This window comes from Pempheris klunzingeri, chromosome 18 (assembly GCF_042242105.1).
Source record: "Pempheris klunzingeri isolate RE-2024b chromosome 18, fPemKlu1.hap1, whole genome shotgun sequence".
Classification (NCBI taxonomy): Eukaryota; Metazoa; Chordata; class Actinopteri; order Acropomatiformes; family Pempheridae; genus Pempheris; species Pempheris klunzingeri.
The window spans coordinates 13,615,321-13,635,507 of record NC_092029.1 but is presented as its reverse complement, the minus strand read 5'-3'; the positions used below and the strand labels follow the sequence as shown (position 1 = coordinate 13,635,507).

Here is a 20,187-nt window from a genome sequence, read left to right as displayed (position 1 = left end):
TCGGCTTCTTTTTTTTTTTCTTTTTCTTTTTCTTTTTTTTTTTTGGTAAGGTTTGGAACAACAATCACGTTGCACCTTGCCCCCCCACACCCCTCCTCCCCACACCCCCTTCTCTCCTCTCCTCTCCTCTCCTCTCCTCACCCCTCTTCTCCTCCCTCTCCCTCTCTCTCTCTCTCTCTCCCCTCCTCGCCGCGAGCAGACAGGGACGGAAAAAACTAAAGAGCAGGAAAATAGAAAAATAATTGCAGAATAACCTTCGGCCATGTTTCCCCGCGGACCCTCTGCGCCCAAGTTGCAATAGAGAAGCTTCCTCTGCGAAAACGGGCTGCGGTAGTCACCATTAATCCGACATCCTCGATCCCATCGGTCACCAATTGCGCTCGCATGGTACGGCGTGCTTTCTGCCTTTTGATATTTTTGTCATGTCTCTCTTTCTTCCCTTCAATCCCCTCCTCACTCACACCACCTCTGTACTGCTCTCTCCCTCTCTCTCTCTCTCTCTCTCTGCCTCCCTCCGTCTCTCTCGCTCGCTCTCTCTCTCTCTCTCTCTCTCTCTCCCTCTCGCTCGCTCTCTCTCCTTCGCTCTCATTCGCTCCCGAGCTGGCTGTGCCCGTGCCCGTAGTGAGAACACGTGACTTTGTCAATTACATGCTTTCTTGCTACTAATTTCTGCCCTGAGAATCCGGGGAACAGGGGAATCGGGCTCGCAACCGCCAGCAGCACCCACAAATCAAGAAAAGAGTAATAATAATAAAAAAAAAAAAAAAGAAAAAGCATTCTACATGTTGCAGTCCACTGTTTAAGTGGAGTGATACAACTGTATCATAAGGGGTTTGGCTGCAAGTAAAGCGATTAGATCAGATGAAATTAGATTTCACTGACTCCTTTGGGGCTGATTGGTGAAGTCATATCAGCAGGGGAGAACACATGAAAAAATAAGACAGGAAATTAGAGGAAAGACATATGGTAAAGTTGAATAAGGCTCAGCATCCGCTCTGGTTCACCCACAAGATTGTGGGCATCTTAGATCAAAGATTTCCACCTTTTATCAGGCCTCCTATGTGGTGCTTCCAAGAGCTGGAGCAGATTTAACAATATAGATGTTAACTCACATGTTAGTTGAACTAGTTGGACTTATAGGGCAGCAAAATTCCAACTGATGAGGTGAAATATTCAGACGTGAACATGAACTTCTTGTGTGAAGCATTACACCGGGACCAGAGAACTTCTGTCGTAAAATCTGCCAAAGAAAAGGTTCCCTTCCTACAACACAGCTCAGTTTTTTATATATATATATATATATAATTGTGCATCAATAGAAAGCATCTAAGCATCTTCTCTCAGTCATGTCCTATTCCAGAATAAGATCCTAAATCATTTGAAAGATTTGTACTGACTCATAGTGTAAATTAAACGACTTCTTATACAGTTTAGCAGGTTAACTTCCTACACTGGCTGCAAAATTAGCCTAAAATGCCAGTAAAACGTGGAGACACAGAGCACATATGTCTATATCTTTATCTTATTTTACCGCAGACTAACACTCAGTCCCAAACCTGCACAGAAACCTAGTTTTTAAACTCATGTCTCTGATGCAGAAATAGTTACCAACCTCACAGAGAGGCCAACATCCCCTTCGCCTGACACCAAAATAACTTACAAACTATACAGGGTAAAAACTGTAATAACCATACTCTGGGCTCTCCATGCATGGACATGTTGTTTTTCAGCTCGTGTTCCTAACATACGACCAGTTACCTCCCAGCATCATAGTGGGCACCAGAGGAGAGCTGAACTCACAGCTTTGGAATGTGACTGGAAAACCCAGAAAAACAAACCTGAAAACTGATGTGTTCAGTCCTCTGATCTGCAACAGACAACAGACTTTGGAGACGCTTTTCAGAAATACTTAGAGAGATGTGCAAAATGTTTAAAGAAACGGTGGCTACGTTTGCAGCCTGAGCACAGAATGAGTGGGAATGAATGACTGTGAATGTTTGAGCTTGTTTCTCTTCTGCATTACAAAAGAATAAAGATACAACAAATGAAAACTTGCGGAGTTTTTTTTTTTTTTTTTAGTTAACAAGTTTTAACTTCATATACATAACATGTATCAGTTTGATATGTATCACTTTAATACTTGTGTCATTCCAGCAAAGCAAGTCTGTTCCACAAGAGTGAAACGTGGAGAAATTCAAGTTTGCTCATATTTAAGCTCCAATAGAAGTCTTACTGCATATTCAAGTCCTACTTTGTGTCCACCGACGTGGGACAAACACTCACAGAGACACAGAGGAGAGCAGGTATAACCATAAGCTAAGGGCTACTCAAGGCCACACAGCCGGTCGATAACAACGAGCCTGAAAAATAGTACGTTCATTGAGAAACTTCCCATCTTATCTCAGATCTACCCCGGTGGGACGTTTCTCAAGAGGTTATTCCCGGGTATGAGGAGAGAGAGGGAAAAACACGTTGGAGGAATGAAACAACAACAAGCCCATCTCCACCCACCAGGGCTAAAGAGCCCACCCTCCGGAATTCACGAGCTTTACCCCTGCCCCCAACCCATCCATCCCAGCCCCCGCGCAAAAAAAGGGCCTGTTTTTGAAGATGCTTGTAGAGGAGGCCTCCACAGTGGCCATAGAATTACTGTTTGGGTCACGGGGTTGGATACCAGTGTCAGATGTTATCCACTCACTCATATCCTGACAGGAGCTTTCTGATTAGGACAAGTCTGTGGAAATCACCGTAGTGCAGCTCACAGACGTGTGTGCAAGCTAATGGCGAGGAATAATTTAGATATATGGGTGTGCAGCAAGTGAAATGCCAAAAACAGAGATTAGTGATTTTAAGGCACGTCAACTCAATGTGTAACCTGAGAAAAATCTATTTAATGTGAGGTGAAGGGGAAACAGCTCAAACCGACTGGCTTTACTGAAAATAGAACTAATTTTTCTTACATTAGCTGATTTATAATCAACAACACCTTTTTATTTGTGACAGGAACAGGATGCAACAGGATGAGGTTTTCAAAGGAACAGGTTTTCAAACTTGTTTTCACTTCAGATAAATCTTTTTTTCCTCTTTTCTTATCTGTGGAGACAATAAACTAAAATGAGCAACTTTTCTAATGGAGTTTGGCAAACAAGGTTATAGATCATTTTCTTCAGTTTGCATTGTTGTTTTTCTTATAATTCATGCACAGTAGAGTCTTTACTTCAGCTATTTATTCAAACTTGTTTTATTTTCATATCAATCTCTTAACCACTGTGTGTGTGTGTGTTTGTGTATAGTAAATAGTAAAGTAGATGAACAAAGAGAGCAGTTTTTTTTTGCATGAAGTTTTGCACAAATTCAGGGAGCTCATGTGTGTAACAGCTATCAATCAGCCTAATTTTACATTAAGTGAAGATAAAACTTCCTTTATTTACATTAGTTGTTTCTTTTAAAATCACGACCTGCTAGAAGTCAAACTTAAGCCGTCTTTTTATTAACTGTCATATGTCTGGTAATCAGCACTAACTAGAAGTCACACTTTATTTGCCTTTATGCTGCAGGATTTAATTGCTTTCAAACTTTTTGTCAGTCTTTTCCCAACTTTTCTATTTCTGCAGATTTTTTTTTCGCATTACATTCTGCAAAAAGTTGGAGAATTTATATTTGTTGCATAACTATGAATGGGACCGGTTTTTAAGATGAACTGAAAATACTCTTACGTTTGCATTAGTTGTTTTTTTTTTCCTAATCAACACCAACTAGAAGTGGTTCCTCAGCTCTTGTTTCCCCTCCTGCTGCAGGACAAGAATTTTTTTTTTTCAAACTTCAGATCAATTTTTGAAACACTTTTCTACGTGTGTAGACGAGCATATGAACAAAAAGGAGAACTTTTCTTATGAAGTTCTGTATACGGTTGGGGAGCTCCTACTTCTACGAACTGGCTCGTTTTTAAGATTAAGTTGAGATGACCTTATTTTTTAATAACCTTTTTATTACTTTTGTTAGCATGTAAAGGTGGTTGTGGTGAGTGTGTTATCTATTTTGTTGAAGTTTACAACAAGGTTTTGCTCTCGTTGTTGAATTCCATTCATAAAAACTGCCTGCATGAGAATATATCATCTACTTGCGATTAACACACTCTCAAACCAATGATGGCATGTTGCTTTTTGTAGCTGGAACAGCAAATTTGCCACAAGAACAAAATGTGAACGCATTCATCAAACACAACATGTCAGACATTACAGGCACACATTTAAAGCTGATATCCTGGACTTAGATTCATTGTTGTCCCTGCAGTTTTCAAACTTGTGTATCTCACATGAAGATATGGAGTCTTTAAACTTAAGAACTTTTAAAAAGAGAGGGGGAAAACAACACGTGTCCCCCTGTTTTTTTTTTTTATGACGTCAGTGATGTTTTGCTGTAGTGAACACAAACTGGAAGTCATAGATTATATTCAACTCACATACACTCTCAAACAGCAGATTCCTGAGCTGTTTGAGTACCAACTTTCTGAGCAGACTTTGGACTCCCTCACCCCAGCTAACCCCACCCAACCCCCACTCCTCAGCCTGTAGGCTCCCAGAGGAAATTTGCCTTTACCCTTGCTGCTGTCAATGCAGTTCAAAGGGTTCATTGAGTCCGTCTCTCCCTTTCCTCCTTTCTTTTTTAGTGGAGAGGTTATTTTTTTGTCGTTTGCTTCATGCATTCCAGCCACCAATCCTTCAACTTTTTCAGATCCTTTGCAGGGAAGTGGAAACAGTGTTGGCAAAGCAGGTCAGCTACTCTCAGAGTTATTTTGCACAGAACTGGAGAGCATAAACAAGTGAAAAGCTCTGACATGCAAAGAGGTGATTATTTTCTTAATTTTTTTTTTTATTCATTTGAAAGTCTGGAGCACTGGCTAGTTTGACTGCACTTAGCTTAGAATGAGATTTATGACACCATCTCTGCAGAGGAAGACAAAAACAATAGTTTTCCCATTTTATCGAAGCTCCTCCTTTGATTTATGCACAGATTTCGTTAAGGGATATTTTCAATGAACGAAAAAAATTGCACAAGTCTCACAAAAGCGCACGTGCGCCATGTGCTCCATACTTGAGCACAAAAGTAAATCCCAAACTTTTCAGGATCATTTCTTTTCATTTCAGGATCAAACGTCATCTCGAACCCTTCATTTAAAATCAGATTTGATACGTATGTGGGCGAAATAAATGTTTTTACAAGACACTTTCACTCCGACACATTTTCTCAGAGTCTGTGGACTATTCTGTGTCACTTCTTGATCCCAGAGGAACTATTTCGCAGCCCGCTTTGGGTGGGCAACAGCGAGAAAAATTACGAGAGCAAACTTTGTTTTGTTAGTAGACGTGGCCTTAACCAGAAATCCGAAATCTCTCCCCCAGCAGGAGTAAACAGGCTGAAAATATCTGAATGAGATATCGGTGACGTCAGAGAGAGAGAGAGGGGGAGGTTGGGGGAGAAGCGCCTCTGCAGCCGGTGCGCCAAAAACTGCGCACAATGGGACAAAATAGCCGTTTACACATCTCCAAAATCCAATTTTTTATGTGTTCCTTTATTTTCCTGCTGGGACCCGACCGGTCAGTATGGCTTCATTTGCTTCTTCTCAGCTTCATTTAACCTCTTAAAGCTTCCCATTATCTGTTGATGGCCAACGCAGCGTGTGAACAGGCTTTCTGATGCACTTCCTCAACGAAACATCACGCTGATATTCCGATAATATTCTTACAGTGACTTAAACGTGGTCGGCAGCGATCTCACAGTGATCGATTAGCTTTGCTTTACTATTATTATTTCCAGACTCTTTTGTTATTATTTCCATATAAGGACTTAAAGTTTAGTTTAAGTCCCCCCCCCCCCTCTCTCTAAATCATGGGCTTCTATTTGCGCACCTTTAACTTCAAAACTTCACTGAATGGGTTTGATAGAAGAGCCGATCCATCACTTTGTCATGTTGTTCGAGGGCGGTCATTTCAGGTCAGGAAAAAGCAGGTTGCACAGCTTCACTGGGAACTGGAGTTCAGCTGCAGCCAAACAGCACAGTGGGTGCTTTTTTTTTTTTTTTTTAGGGGGGGAAAATGTTAAGATAAAGAAAAAAGAAAACGTGCACTCACCTGTAGGAGAGGGAGCGGACATCTTCCTCTTTTTTTTTTTTTTTCTTCTTCTCCCTTTATCTCCGTGGGTGGATGAGATGGCACAGGCAGACCAAACGCTTCTGCCTTTGATGGAGCAAATGTGGAGGAAGCCTGCTGGACTTGAAGCCTGCTGGACTTGAAGCCTGCTGGACGCTCTAGTTTGAATTACATGTTTAGGCTGACTTTAACCTGCCGTATGAAGCCAAGTGACCGGCTGGAATCAAAGAGATTTTCCATGGATGAATATTTTATAGTGACACTGTAACATAAGCTGCTGCAGCCCGAAGGGCAGGCAGATTTGTTTTAAATGTGTTACCAACAGATTGCTGCGAGCCTGCGCCACACATCTGGAAACATCTCCAACATGATCCATAGCTGAGGGACATTTTACATTTTGTCAAGCCCCAGTTTTTCTCCTTCAGAGCTCAGAGGCGGTGTCGGCCAATCCTCTGGTCCTCAACTCTTTGGATTTTCTGAGAAAAAAAAAAGCTGTAAAGGACGCTCATGTTTTTATGTTTTCCAACAGCCAAGTTAATGATCTCTTCCACTTCTTTGGTGAATCTGAGCCCAGTTTTCTGCATGTCTTAGAGCTATATCATGGCTCTTCAAACCATGTGGCACCCATGGCCTCCCCATCATGCTCCCTGCCTCCCCCACCTCTTTCTCTCTCGCTGATGAAGATCCACACTTTCACATCCCCCACCAGCTTGTTAACAAGCAGCGTCCAGCTTCTCAAAACTATGGGAAAACGTGCAATTTCTCTAAAATGAGTAATTATGTCTGATCACACACATCAAACAGTCCCCTCAGGAGGCCTTATAGCCCAAACCAGAATATATAGAACAACATAACTTCTTCTCTCCGTAAGCAACCGCGAACCTTTACCCCCCTGATCTGACAGCTGCTCTTCACTCACTCAGCCCTGCGTCCTAACTGAGCTGCACCTACAAGTAAACTGTTCCCAGACCAGTGATAGGGAGCAGATAAGACCAGAGAACTGTGGGAGGGAAGTGGAATGAATAGCGCCACCCATCGGCCCTGTGCAGACAAACACCTGCATGAGACACCCACAGTGAGAAGAGTAGGTAGACAGATAGATAGATAGGTAGGTAGATCTGGCGTGTTTGAAGACATGCAAAGAAGAGATGTGAATGAGTAACCTTTCCACCACACAGGGGTTTATAGATCTCTTTACAAGGAAGTAATAAAATGTCATAAAAATCCACAGAAATATGACAAATGTGTAACAAGAAAGTGTCTAACTATTCAAAAGAAATCAGAGGCTTGAAATGCTTTTACTAAAATGAGCATACTTCCTCACAATAAATGTTTTACTTTGGACAAGAAAGAAGGTCCACCAGGAAACGAAGCCACTGGAAAACAACCAAATGGCTCAGCTGTAGTTTCTTTTATGACCCAAAACCAAAAGTCCTACATTACCCTTCCCTTAACTTTCTCAATCAATTTTAATACCAAGATTAAATAGTTCTGAATCTTTCAAAAAAAAACAAAACTGTTTGTGTAGAGAAAGAAACTAAAGTAAAATTATTTTAAAAAGGTGGAAAGAAAGAAAGAAAAGTTTGCTACTTTGGAGTATTTGCTCATCTAATCCTCCCGGAGTGCAGATTTAAACTACAGGAAAAAACAACCACACAATATTTTTTTTTTACAGCAATATTACTGATATGTTGTAGGGGGTTATTTCATTATTGCTCCTCCGCCGTGTAATATAGTTCCCCAGCAGTGGCTGAACAGCGATTTCCGGTTGGCGCATTAATATTTCAGTATGGCCACAGGTGTGTGCTCATTGGGTATTTTAGAACTTCTTCAAATGTGTCAGCCAATCAGAAATTACGACCCGTTGCACCGGTTTCACGAGACAGTTTGGGACACAGAAGCTGAGACGAATATTCACAGGATCCGTGTGAAGGCGCGCGGCCTCAGTCACAGCGTCTGTTTGATGAAGTCAGAGCTTCCGTTAGAAACAGCCTGTGTCAGCTGCTTTGTGTTTCCAACAAGCTCTGGTCCAAAGAATGTGTTTGGAGTCTCTACACAGGCCCTTTTGTAGGGAGTCACTGCACAGTCAGGCGCCCCCTGGCGGCTCATTGTTCACGCTCACACACGCAAGTGCACGCACGACCATGCACTGCATAGGCTGCATGAACTGCTTTTGTGTGGTTGCGAGGTGGTTACAGGGAGATGGAGCATGATCAGAAGATCGATCATCATCATTAAAAATGTGAATTGATTGAAGTGATCAATCGTGCACAGAATTTACACCTAATACATGTGCTAAGTATGTCACTTTCTGCTATCACATCCTGTCAAATTCAATTTTGCATTCCTGGTCTTTTATGGTGCTTGTTGGATGGAAAAATTATTTTTACTTAATGTCAGTCAAATCCCACATACATGCGCACCCTGAGATTTCCAAAACATGCAAAGCCAGACTTGCTCGCTGATGTGCCATGAAAATGTGAATTTATTTAGTCTGTTTTTCAAAAGGACCTTTTTCTCCCATATTTTTTGGCTGTCAGTCCACTCACTTCTCATTCCATTCATTTACTCTGAAAGTTGTTCAGTGAGTCTCAGAGACTAAAGTTTGAGGTGGATTACTGTCCGCAGAGAGCCGGAGTGTTGAAGTATTTCATGCACAATGTTGTGTGTGAAGAAAACTTTTACTTTGACAAAAATAGAGTAAGTTTGTCAAAAGAACAATGCAAGGCTTTTATTATAGCTACAAAAACACAAGAGGCGGTTTTAGATTTCTGTGCGCATAAAACTGGTTAATTTGTTAATAATCACTGTATTTGGTTGCAGTTTTTGTGGAATTTAACAACCTGAATGATTTAATCAAAATCTTAAAATCCCAACGTCTTTCATTAAAATGAACATTTTAGTTTACATTTTTTCCACTTTTGTCTTTTCAGTTCATCCAGATGTTTGGAATTAAATAAATGTCACAAGCATTTAAACTTTTCTAATTTCCAGCGCCCCGATTTAAATTTCCCTAAAAACGCAAGAAAAATGTATGTGCTTTTGACTCGTCTTGGATGGAATCAAGGATTTCATTTCGTCGTGTGATTGCAAAAGTTATCATATTGTCATAATTTGACTGTTTGTTTTTATTTCTAACTTATTTTATATAACTTTACTGTGAAATAAGCATGTGAAAATTGTGCTTTGTTTCATGTCTTTATTCAAATGAAAGAAGTTAATATTTGTGTGTTGGCTGTAAGAATCTGAGGATCTTTTGCTAAGAGCTGCAGATGTTTTGACACATAACAACCCCACAAATACAAAGAAATCATTTTACAGGCCATCAGATGTTTTTATCCGGCTAAATTCTCTAGTCAAGGTTCATGTCATGGTTGTCCACAGCTGTCGGGGCCTAACAGCCTTTACTCGCTGGCCTGAAGTGATTGAAAAGTTGCATTTGCAGCAAGTGATGTCTTAATAAAAGGAAAGAAATGAATGGCTGTCAAATACAATAAAACTGTAACTTGAAGCCTAATTACTTTCTTGTTTTGTGATTATGTAAATTGTGTAAAGTTACAACCTTTTACTTAATTTTAATGTTCAATGCAGGTTATAAAATCACAAAGTATTTCTTTTAAAATGACAAATAAATGAATATAACATTCATGAAAGAAAAGTGTCTTTTGCTTCTATTTTTTGGGGTTACATTTTAATTCTTAAATTAATTTTTAGGGGAAAAAGTCAGGAGGACATAGAAAGCGTGGAGTCTCTCAAAAAAAAGTAGCAGTGCTTTAAGATTTCCTCCATGAACATGAAAGTTGGATAGGAAAGGAGCTCTTGAACACGGAACATGTATGTTGAGTAATCCACATGGGGCCCTCTGTCAGACCACCCTCATTTTCTGCTCCTGCTGCACGTGTTGGTCATTTCCACACTGACTGCCCCCTGGTGGACGAGAGCGGACACTTCCTCTCACTTCACACTTGTCTGTAAAGACTTGCGGCAGATAAAAAATTCGTAAGCAAAGTCAAATAAAATAAAAAAAGAAAAATTAGTTTGGAGCTGGGACAGCTCTGGTTTGTTCTGTGATCAAAGACAATCATGACTTCAGTACGTTATACTGTGTGCGACACCGAGACACTAACGGCAACCTGACCACACATGGTCGCCATCATGGTCTCCTCCTCCTCCACAATTTTGTAATCAAACTCATTAAATGTGAACCGTGTGACTGAATAGATGAGCATGATGAATGACTGTTTAAAAAGTTGTTTATTGTAGTTGTGGCATTGTGTTTTGTTCCCTTTAAAAGGCAAACAATCAGCACATGTCAAGAGGTAGAAATCATTATCAGTCTGAAAGCGATGTGGGGACTGACATTTAAACACTCTCTCTCTCTCTCTCTCTCTCTCACACACACACACACACACGCAGACTTTCACATGCACACACAATGATTTTGTGTTTTTTTATTTTTTTTTTGCAAGTTTCCGCACCCACATCCACGGCAATACTGTCGTGCTTTACCATCTCGGCAGAATTGTACATACGGAAATCATTCGACGTCCCACAGCCTCCGCTCTGTGCACAAATGAAAAATAAATAATATGCATCGTGTTGACGCGCCCCAAAGGATGCAGAGAGGAGCTTCAAATAAAGTTTTGCCACTTTGACCTCATGACTGTAACTGCTGATTGGCTAACTGCTGTAACCGTGAAGGTACCCTCTCCCTTTATACGTCACTGATAATGTCTTCACTCGTCTAACGTGTTAGGACTACAAACATGGCCGACAGGAGAGGGTTAGTTAGAGTGCTGCATGTTGGCTTATCTTTCTGTGAGATCCTGATGGTTCTGTGTCCTAACAGGCTCACGCTGGGGGTGGGGTGGGGGGGGAACACAAAAATATATGAACATAAAAAAAAAAGGAACTGTAATGGCAGCTGGGTAAATGTGAGTTACAAGATCCTTTAAGTGTTGGTGTGAAGTTAGAAAGAACGTGTGAATGTATTCCAGAGAAGATCTGAGTAAAGGAAGAAAACAAAACACACACACACACACACACTTTAACGGGCAGGTTATTTCACCCAGGAGATGTTGAGACAGCGAGCGATAAAGGCGTAGGTGTCAGCCACCTCCTGGATGACCTTGCTGGTGGGCTTGCCGGCGCCGTGGCCCGACTTTGTGTCCACGAGGATGAACAGAGGGTTCGACTGCTTGGGGCTGCGGCCTACAATGTGCTGCAGGGTGGCGATGTACTTGAGGGAGTGCAGAGGCACCACCCGGTCATCGTGGTCCCCCGTCAGCAGGAGCACGGCAGGGTACTGGACCCCGTTGCCCTCTGGGATGCGGATGTTATGGAGCGGGGAGTATCTGGCAAAGAGGAGCCGTGGGAACGTACCGAGTTCAGATATTGGCACAAGTGCAGGGAAACATAAGCAACCGAGCTGCATGTTGGTTTGGGCAGCAATTAACAAGTATTTTCATTATTGATCCCTTGACTCAGTCATTGTTGAGTGAATTGCCTTGGAAAAATACTTCAGCGATGCCTAAATATTTAAGCTTTACAAATTCATTTAAGTAACAAATTTCACCCAAACACAGTGTAATAGACACGTGTGCTTCAAACAAAGAGTCTTTTGCCACCGTGTGCAACTGATATTACTGTTCTGAACATCTTCCTGGGTGTTTTCCAGTCATTGCACCTTTTTAAAATCAAGAATGTTGCAATCAGATATGTAAACCTCTACATTCACTTCATCGCTGCTCTCTGATTTATTACTGGTGACATTTACTCTTCTCATCATTGCATATTGTAGAAAAAGGTTGCATGGCCACTCTCACAGTGAGATGCGACAGTTACTGGTGTCTGTTTATTTAAAAGAGCCCTTAATGGCAACTTACCATCATATATCACCTCTTTATTTAACTGGTCCTACAGTCATTATTCCACTCGCTCAAGTGAAGGCTAATCTCTGATGTACTGTGTGCAAACACCACAATTGGGAAAACTGACTTTAGTTTTTGTGCTGCAACATTTTACAATACACACTAAAGCTTAACACACTTATACCCCCGCTGCCATTTAAAACCATGGTTACAAACTATTTCGCTCTTGAGTGCAGCAGTTTTTTAACTGTGTTCTGTTGTTGTTTGCTTGTCTGTTTTCTCAGTAATTATTTTTGGTGTGTATTCACTCCATTTTAAGCATACTCTTGACATCATGGAAAATGAGGGCATGCTCTCAATGATTCCTTGAAGTTTAAATAAAGGTTGGATGAATGAGTGAACGAATAATTGAATTTCAGCGTCTCCCCCACTGTTAGAGCAGAGGTGGAGCACTTTGTGTGAGTCAAAGACCACCTCCACTACTATAATAAACAAAATAAAACATTAACTTTCAGGGAAAAAGCAGAGCTCCTATTCCATAAATACTTTATATTGTTATAGAGCCATCACCTAGTAACACTAATCACGAGATGCGTTGGATCTCAGTACAGAACTTACTTGATGAGCCACTCAAACTGCTCTTTGTCCTCTGAACACCCAAAGTCTGTGGTCCAGGCGTGGCCGATGGTGAACTTGTGGAATTTCAGCATGTCCATGACGCCGACCTGCGCGACAGCACAGCCAAACAGCTCAGGCCGCTGGTTCACACAGGCCGCTGAGAGAGGAGACACGGAGTCAGACATCAGTGTACAGCTAAAACTACAGCTAACTGACACATAGACTGTATGTTAAGACGGACGACGCGTCTCCACTTCCTCACACTGTACAAAAATGAAGCCAAAGTGGCTGAACTATGCCCGCTACCTTCTTGTGCTGGCGATGTCATTTGGAGCCTCGGTCACTACTGTGCAAATACACCCGCCAAACCCAACCTTGGGTTATGATAGCATCTAATAAATAATTAAAACCGAACAAATTATATTAATGAACACTTGAAACTACATAAGCATTGATTTTTTTAGATCATGCCCCACCCGCTAACACAGAGAGGGTGGGGCTTTATGGCCCATACTGCAGTCGGCCAACAGGGGGCGACAGATGTTTTGACTTCACTTTTGGGAGCCATCGTGCCCATTTGGATAAATGGTTTGGAAAGATTCTTCTTCAGTATAGCCTATGTTGTTGTTTAGCCAGCAGTATACGTACCTACTAGCAGACCACCGTTGGAGCCTCCGTTTATGGTCAGTTTGGAATGAGAGGTGTATCCCTCCTTGATGAGATATTCAGCGGCGCACTGGAAGTCTGTGAAGCAGTTCTGTTTGTTCGCCAGCATGCCAGCTAAAGTACAGAAAAACCCAGAAAAATACAAAGTATGTAAATGTCTGATAAAAATCAAGAATTCTTTTGAGCCTCCGCCTCGTTTTAATCAGCTAGTAGTGAAACCTACACACCAGCTAAATGCTACAGCAGGACTGAAAGAGGCAGGTCAAAAAACATACATCAGCATAATAATCAAGACATCCTTGTTTATCCTGTTGCACACAACCGCATGAAACCAGGACAAACTGCACATGTGTCTCCTCACCTTTGTGCCAGGTCTCCCCGTACTCTCCTCCTCCTCGGATGTTGGCCACAGCCAGGACTCCCCCCAGGTGTCTGACAAAGATGAGTCTTGAGACGCTGTAGCTTGGCGTGATGGAGATGTTAAAACCACCGTAGCCGTATAGGAAACCTGGATGGGAGCCGTCCAACTTGATTCCCTTCTTGTGAACGATAAACATGGGGATTTGAGTGCCGTCCTTGGAGGGATAGAAGATCTGGCAAAAACACACACAAAGACAAAGCCTCAGGAGCACAAACAGGACCGGAGACAGAGCCAGGAGATGACAGCGAATGGATATCTTGGACACAGATAGGAGCAACACAAATTATGTTTATGCTGGTGCTAATGAGGGTTTAATGTGCTTTTGGTTTTGTTCAAGGACAATGAAGCTATTCTTGAATCCCCATCTGCCCTTGTGTTTGAGTCACGAGAAAGAGCACAAATGTACTCTCTTCTGTCGTCGGTGCCTCGCTTCTTTTCACTCTTGCGATGTTATTTCTATGATCACTGTCCTCAGTATGAATACAATACATCTGAACCCAAGAGACTGTCCTTATAGGAGCTCATCCGCCTTTACTTTAAAAATAAAAGAATAAAATGCAATAATGTTGTACATTGGGTCAGTCCTTTATGAACTGTGTCAAGGTTGGGCATTCAGACAGCTACAAAGAGTGCCTCGGTTATCACTGCAGAAACTGAAAGGAGAAAAGAAGAATGATTTCTTGCTAGAACTTCTGTGAATTGTGCACAAAAACAAAATGAAACACTGGAAAGTGAAAGAAGCGATAATTGTTGGCTACCTGGGTGGTCTGATAGTCAGAGGGGTTGAAGCCTTTGACTGTGACTTCTCTGAAGATGTGGGGCTGCAGAGGCTCCTTAGTCAGGTCACAGTGATAAATGATGGCTGGATGCCGGAGAGTAAAAAAAAAAAAAAAAACTCATTTGTTCCACAATAAATAATTTCAACAATACGTGGGGAGATATTTTTCTGTACTACATTCATTTCATCCAGATATTGGGCACAGTTTAGTTCTGAGCATACTTAAAGCAACTTAGACATTAAACCAAATGTACTGAGCACAGAAGCAAGATACAATTTCAAAGCATACTTAACTATACTTACATGACTAATTTTATAATCATGTCTTTACATCTCTGAAGTACCATTTAAAATATCCAGACATTTTGAAGCACTTCAAAAAACTAAACTATTTTCTACAGCCACAAATGTCATGGAGTGACACAGCATCTAATCGCCCAGACTCGAGCAGCTACGTTCTCGTACCTGGGGAGAGGAAGGAGGTGAAATAGTAGAAGATCTCAGAATCCCTCTTCCGTCCTGTGAAACCCACCACGGAGCCGACGTCAAGAGGGAAGGTCCTCAGCTCCTCCCCTGAGCTCAGACGGTACATTTTCAGCACATTCTTCACGTCGTGGAGGAAACACACAAACAGGTAGCTGGAGTATGTGCAGGTGGCGAACACTGCAGGGGCACATGTCCGAGAAAGACAGCAGATTACAATTTGTATTTCAAATGAAAGCAAAAAAAAAAAACACCCAATTGTAATGCTTTAATGGTACAGGTCACGAGTATTGCAGCAGCTCACCAATAACGTCCTTGTCATGTTGAGGGATGAGCTCTTTCCAGTTGCTCTGAGCTGGAGAGGCAAAGTCGATGTTGATGAGGCGGTAACGTGGAGCGTCTAAGTTAGTCTTGAATGTGAACAAGGTGCCCTCGTTGGTTACATATTCGTACTCAGCGTCAAAGTTGTCGATCAGCTTCACCCATGGCAAGAGTCCTAAACATGAAAGGAGTATTTTAGTCCTATGAGAAAAGCACTGAACATGAAGTAAATGTGACTCTTAATAAATGAGGAATCGCCTCTTGGATCTAACAGAAATATGACACAAAATGGGAAGTTGTTTCTATTTTTGAGGACATACATTGAGACTATAATTACTGTTGCATCTCAGTTTGAAAACATAGCATAAAAATCCATCAGTCATTCGATAATTAAACCCAACTGCAAGTCAAACTGTGCTTTTCCTACACACAGTCACAAAAGACTTACCAGGCAATGGCATATAACTTAAAAGCATTACAGCAACATCATCAGGAAAAGTAAATAAGAGTGACTTACCTGTAATACCCTGAGGGGTGGTCTGAAGGTCACAATACCACAGTCTGTTGACCGGATCACAACCTTCCCTGATAGACAGCAGCACGTAGCGTCCATCATCTGATACCTATAGATATATATGAAAAAAAATACACATGCAATCACTAAACGGTACCTGAATATCAATTAACACCCTTCTCAAATCATTTGTTTCATTTTTAGGAGCAAGAAAAATATAGCATACCTCAGCTCCACTCATCCATTTGGGGTGGTCAGGGAACTCGGCGCACAGCACGTCCTCAGACTGTGGAGTCCCCAAAACATGGAAGTAAAGCTTCTGGTGCAGGTTGGTAGAGGTCTCGGTGCCTGGGAAACAAAATGTTTTACTGTCTTTATCGCCCCCTAGTGGTGACAAAAAACCCTGAATTTGTCTGATGAGAGAGGTAAGGAGATGTAAAGTGGGTGGGTGGCTGCTTAAGCTAAAACTCTACCAGACCGAAATAGAAGCACACGAAAGCTAAAGCATTCGGATTAGGATTTGAGAATGTCTCAATGCAGCCTAGTCCTGTTTTGACCTCACCGTCACTCTTGCCCTCCTGGTCAGGGTAGGAGTTGTAGAAAAGTCCCTTCCCGTCGTGAGTCCAGGACATGCAGCTAAACTTGACTCGCTCCAGGCGGTCCTCCAGAGCCTCAGCGTCTTCAACCCGCAGGAAGCGGATCTCCACCCAGTCAGAACCACTGGCACTGGTGCCATACGCCAAGTACTCCCCATCCTCAGAGAATGCATAGCCTTGAAACAATCAGAGGAACAGAAACCAAACATCAACATCAAGACATCATTCTTTATTTAGCTTCCAGTGTCAATGCTATAAATAGAAAGCTATTTCTGGACATGAAGTCATCGCAGATTCAGACACTAATTGAGACACTATTCTTGCAATCCACTCCAGCAAATTTGGCAAAGGAATTAAAACAAAATGCATGTTGTAAATATATAATTACTATTCAAAGAGCAAATAGTGCAATATCCAGGAAAAGAGAATTGCAAGTGACGTCCGCAATCATAAAACAGCACTAAAACCAATAATAAAATTGATAGTTTGTTTTCAAAACAGTCACTGATACCTCGCAGGGCAACGGTCCCATCATCGGAAAATGTGTTTGGATCCAAGAAGATGGTCGGCTCAGCATCCAGGTTCTCCTGCACGTACATCACACTCTGGTTTTGGAGGCCCGTGTTGTAGAAGTGAAAGTACCTGAAAATGTGGGGAATAAATTGTTCAGGCACAAAGGGTCTTCACAGATATGCGTTCCTTAAAATAAAATATGGAATATTAACTGGCAGACAGACGTCAAATCTGACACACAGATGTCGCTGAAGTGCTAAAGCATGATTACGTTGCGGCTCGCCTCACCTGCTTCCTCTCTTGAAGGGACAGCTATACTTGGGGTAGTCATACAGCTCAGTCATGCGCTCCTTGAACAGGTCTCGCACCTCGCAGCGCTCTAAAAACGGCAACGTCAGCTGGTTCTGAGCGCTGACGAAGGCCTGGGGGGGGGAATAAGAAACCATACCAATGTGCAGAGGTCTTACATATCAGTGTATTATCATGTCTGCCGTCAGTTCCAAGAAGCAGAGGTACTGATTTCTATGAACAGCTTTGCTGAGTACAACCAGAGCATGTTTCAGGTTTTACTCAGCAAAGAGATCTAGATCGCTCTGCAAACAGGCTTCTTGATACAGAGCCCTGGTGATACCAACAAAACTTTGGGCTGATGGATATTAAGAGTGCCACGTCCTAATGCACAGTATTTAATATTTATAAGTAAAAGTAACTGCATAACACAACCAGCACTGATGTTTGGTATCAGTAGCATTTAGACAGTAAATCCCGTGTGCACAGTCTGTCAGTGTAAGCTGACAGTTTATTGGCTAAACATGCCATTAAACAGAAATACTTTTTCTGCCTACTGATTAAGATTTACCTGTGTCTTTTCACTGTCTGGGTCCTCCAGCCAGCTGTATGGATCTGGTACTTTGGAGCCATGATAGTCATCAACCTGACATGGGTGAAACAGTGAAGATGTGATTAGATGTGTACTAGCTAGGTGTGGCAAAAAAACATGTGCTGCCAAGCTGGCACGTCCGGGTCAGTTTGCACCGTTAACCAAATAGCAAAGGATATGTTAGCTATAAAATCAGGGCTGTAGCAGGTTGCGGCAAACTGGGAACAGCTGCTGCTGCATTTGTCAACAAAGTCAGCCTGGGCTGCAAGAGCATGCTAAGCTAACTAGCATGCTAACAAAGCAGACGCCCATTTCAATGAATGAAAAAGCATGATGATTAAGCATCCCGGCTTATTAGCACGCTAGGCTAGTTAGCTAGCCACATTTACTTACAACTGCGTCGTCACGGTAAGCTTGGGGATACTGAAAAGACATTTTGGAGGTCAGTTTTTGGGAACTGCGTAACAAAACAAGCCGCCTCAGAGAATGAAATAGTGGTTTTGAAATGACCCTCTGGATCCTGTAAAACATCAACTTAAGGCGCTGAGGCTTTTGGCAGAAGAGATGCTCTGCTTACACACAGTCAACAAGCACTTTGAAGAGAACACCGCTGCTCTCCGTGTGAGCAGCACAAATGCTATTGCGCCCTCTATGGACGAAAAGTACGAACAGACATCACAGAAGGCTGAACAATGTGAGTTTAACCAGGCAGATCATCACAGTTAAAATGAGTCTAATGAACACAACGACATGCTTCAATTTACTAATGATCATTAGAAGTATGCTATAAAACATTCAAGCTGGATGAAGAGCTTTGCAAAAGCACTTTTTGGAAAACTGCTGCAGCAAATTTAGAAGTTAACCTGGAAGACAAAGGTACAGAAGCATGACCCAACAGGATAAAACATCAATAGTTGACAGATTATCTTTAATGGTGTTGTTCTGAAAACATGCCAATGGTTTATTGAGAGCCAGTTTCTTTCAGATCCTCCCTTTTTAATTGTGCTATTAAAGACAGGCTTTTTTATTCACTTTTCTTTCAGATCAGAAGATGAACTTAAAGACACAGTCCAAATCTCAGCAGTGTTGATGGTGTGAAAACTAAACAGGGGACACTCAACAGTTTTAAAGCACGTGGTATTTTTCCTCATTGAACTGGGAATAAAGCTTTAACAAATCTAGATGGCACGGCACAACTACGGGCCTGTTCTTTCCAAAAGAAAAGAGTGCTTGTAAACGGTTACGTTACACCTTCAGTTAAAGATTATCTGAGTCCACACTGGGACTCCATCACCGCTCTTATCTATGTGACAGAAGAGGATAGAGGTCAACCCCTCTTCTTTCTCTCTGCTCATCATCCTCCCCTCCCTTCCTTCCTCTCCTTACTTAATCAATCAATCCTGATTTAACCATCATTATCACAGGCACCTAGTCTTACACAATGACTGATAACATGAGATAAGGCGCTCTGAGGCAGCACGTAACTCGAGGACATGAGTGGATCCACTGAAGTGATTCATTTTAAGAGACAAGTTTTTTTCTCCAGAAATGGCTATCTGGGATTTTGGACTTTAGATCTAGTTGGTTTATTTTGTCTGCGTTTGTAGATGTCATCGAATGGTTATGTACGCAGGCCACCTTAGCGAATGTGCTCTTCTTCTTGTGACTGTAAGTCATTCAAAAGCTATGCAGATAAGAGCCTTGAGACAGGGGTAATTACACTGCAGCGTTTCAGTCAAAAAGCAAACACATTGTTTGGATACCGATACAGATTTTACAGTGAGATGTCGTCCAGGAGATTCCAAGGTGTTGTTACTTTCAGATTCAATTTGAAGTGTGTCACGGCTGTCACGCGGCTGAGCCAGATTTTGAGAGGAAGAGAAGAAGGCCCGTGGCATCCTCTCGCGGCTGGATGAACAGTGAAAGTGGAGACCGAGCAGAGCCGAGTGCAGGTGGAGGGAAAACAAGAAGCGTTTCACCTGTGTTCTGTTTTTCTCAGTGAAAAAAATAAATGTAGTTTTGGGTGCCAGGTTGGTGCCGTTGCTGATGTCAGGTCTGCTCAGTTTTCCTCTGCTCTTGGGAATGAGAGGTTTTGGTCTCCTCTGATGGACTTTTGGTACGGAAATGTTTGTAGGTGGACGTTCTGGGTCAAAGGATGGTCCCTGCCCCCCTCCCCTTCCCCTCCAACTCCATTCTTCTTCCCTTCCTTAAGCTGGAGTCAGGAATACCCCTCTATGCAAAGGGGATCTCTTCCTGTTTGCCTATGTCAGGCTCAGATATGGGTCACAGAACTATTGTCCTCTGACGCCTCTGTTTCCCGAACATACTGGGGAGAGAAAAATGCTGACAGTTTGAATGAGTATGTTTGTGTTTGCATT

General features: G+C 42.1%; 1 protein-coding gene across 1 annotated transcript; it reads right to left on the bottom strand.

The window, feature by feature from the left end:
- Positions 1-10,384: 10,384 nt before the first annotated feature.
- prep (prolyl endopeptidase) lies at positions 10,385-18,376 on the bottom strand. Its single transcript, XM_070849221.1, has 14 exons — positions 18,203-18,376; positions 17,789-17,863; positions 17,218-17,351; positions 16,928-17,058; positions 16,383-16,592; positions 16,047-16,168; positions 15,824-15,929; positions 15,290-15,481; positions 14,968-15,165; positions 14,483-14,586; positions 13,665-13,896; positions 13,286-13,417; positions 12,638-12,794; positions 10,385-11,503 (listed from the first exon to the last, which is right to left on the bottom strand). Exons 1-14 carry the CDS (start codon positions 18,338-18,340, stop codon positions 11,209-11,211), a joined length of 2,226 nt encoding a protein of 741 aa, XP_070705322.1. The 5' UTR covers positions 18,341-18,376; the 3' UTR covers positions 10,385-11,208.
- Positions 18,377-20,187: the final 1,811 nt, after the last annotated feature.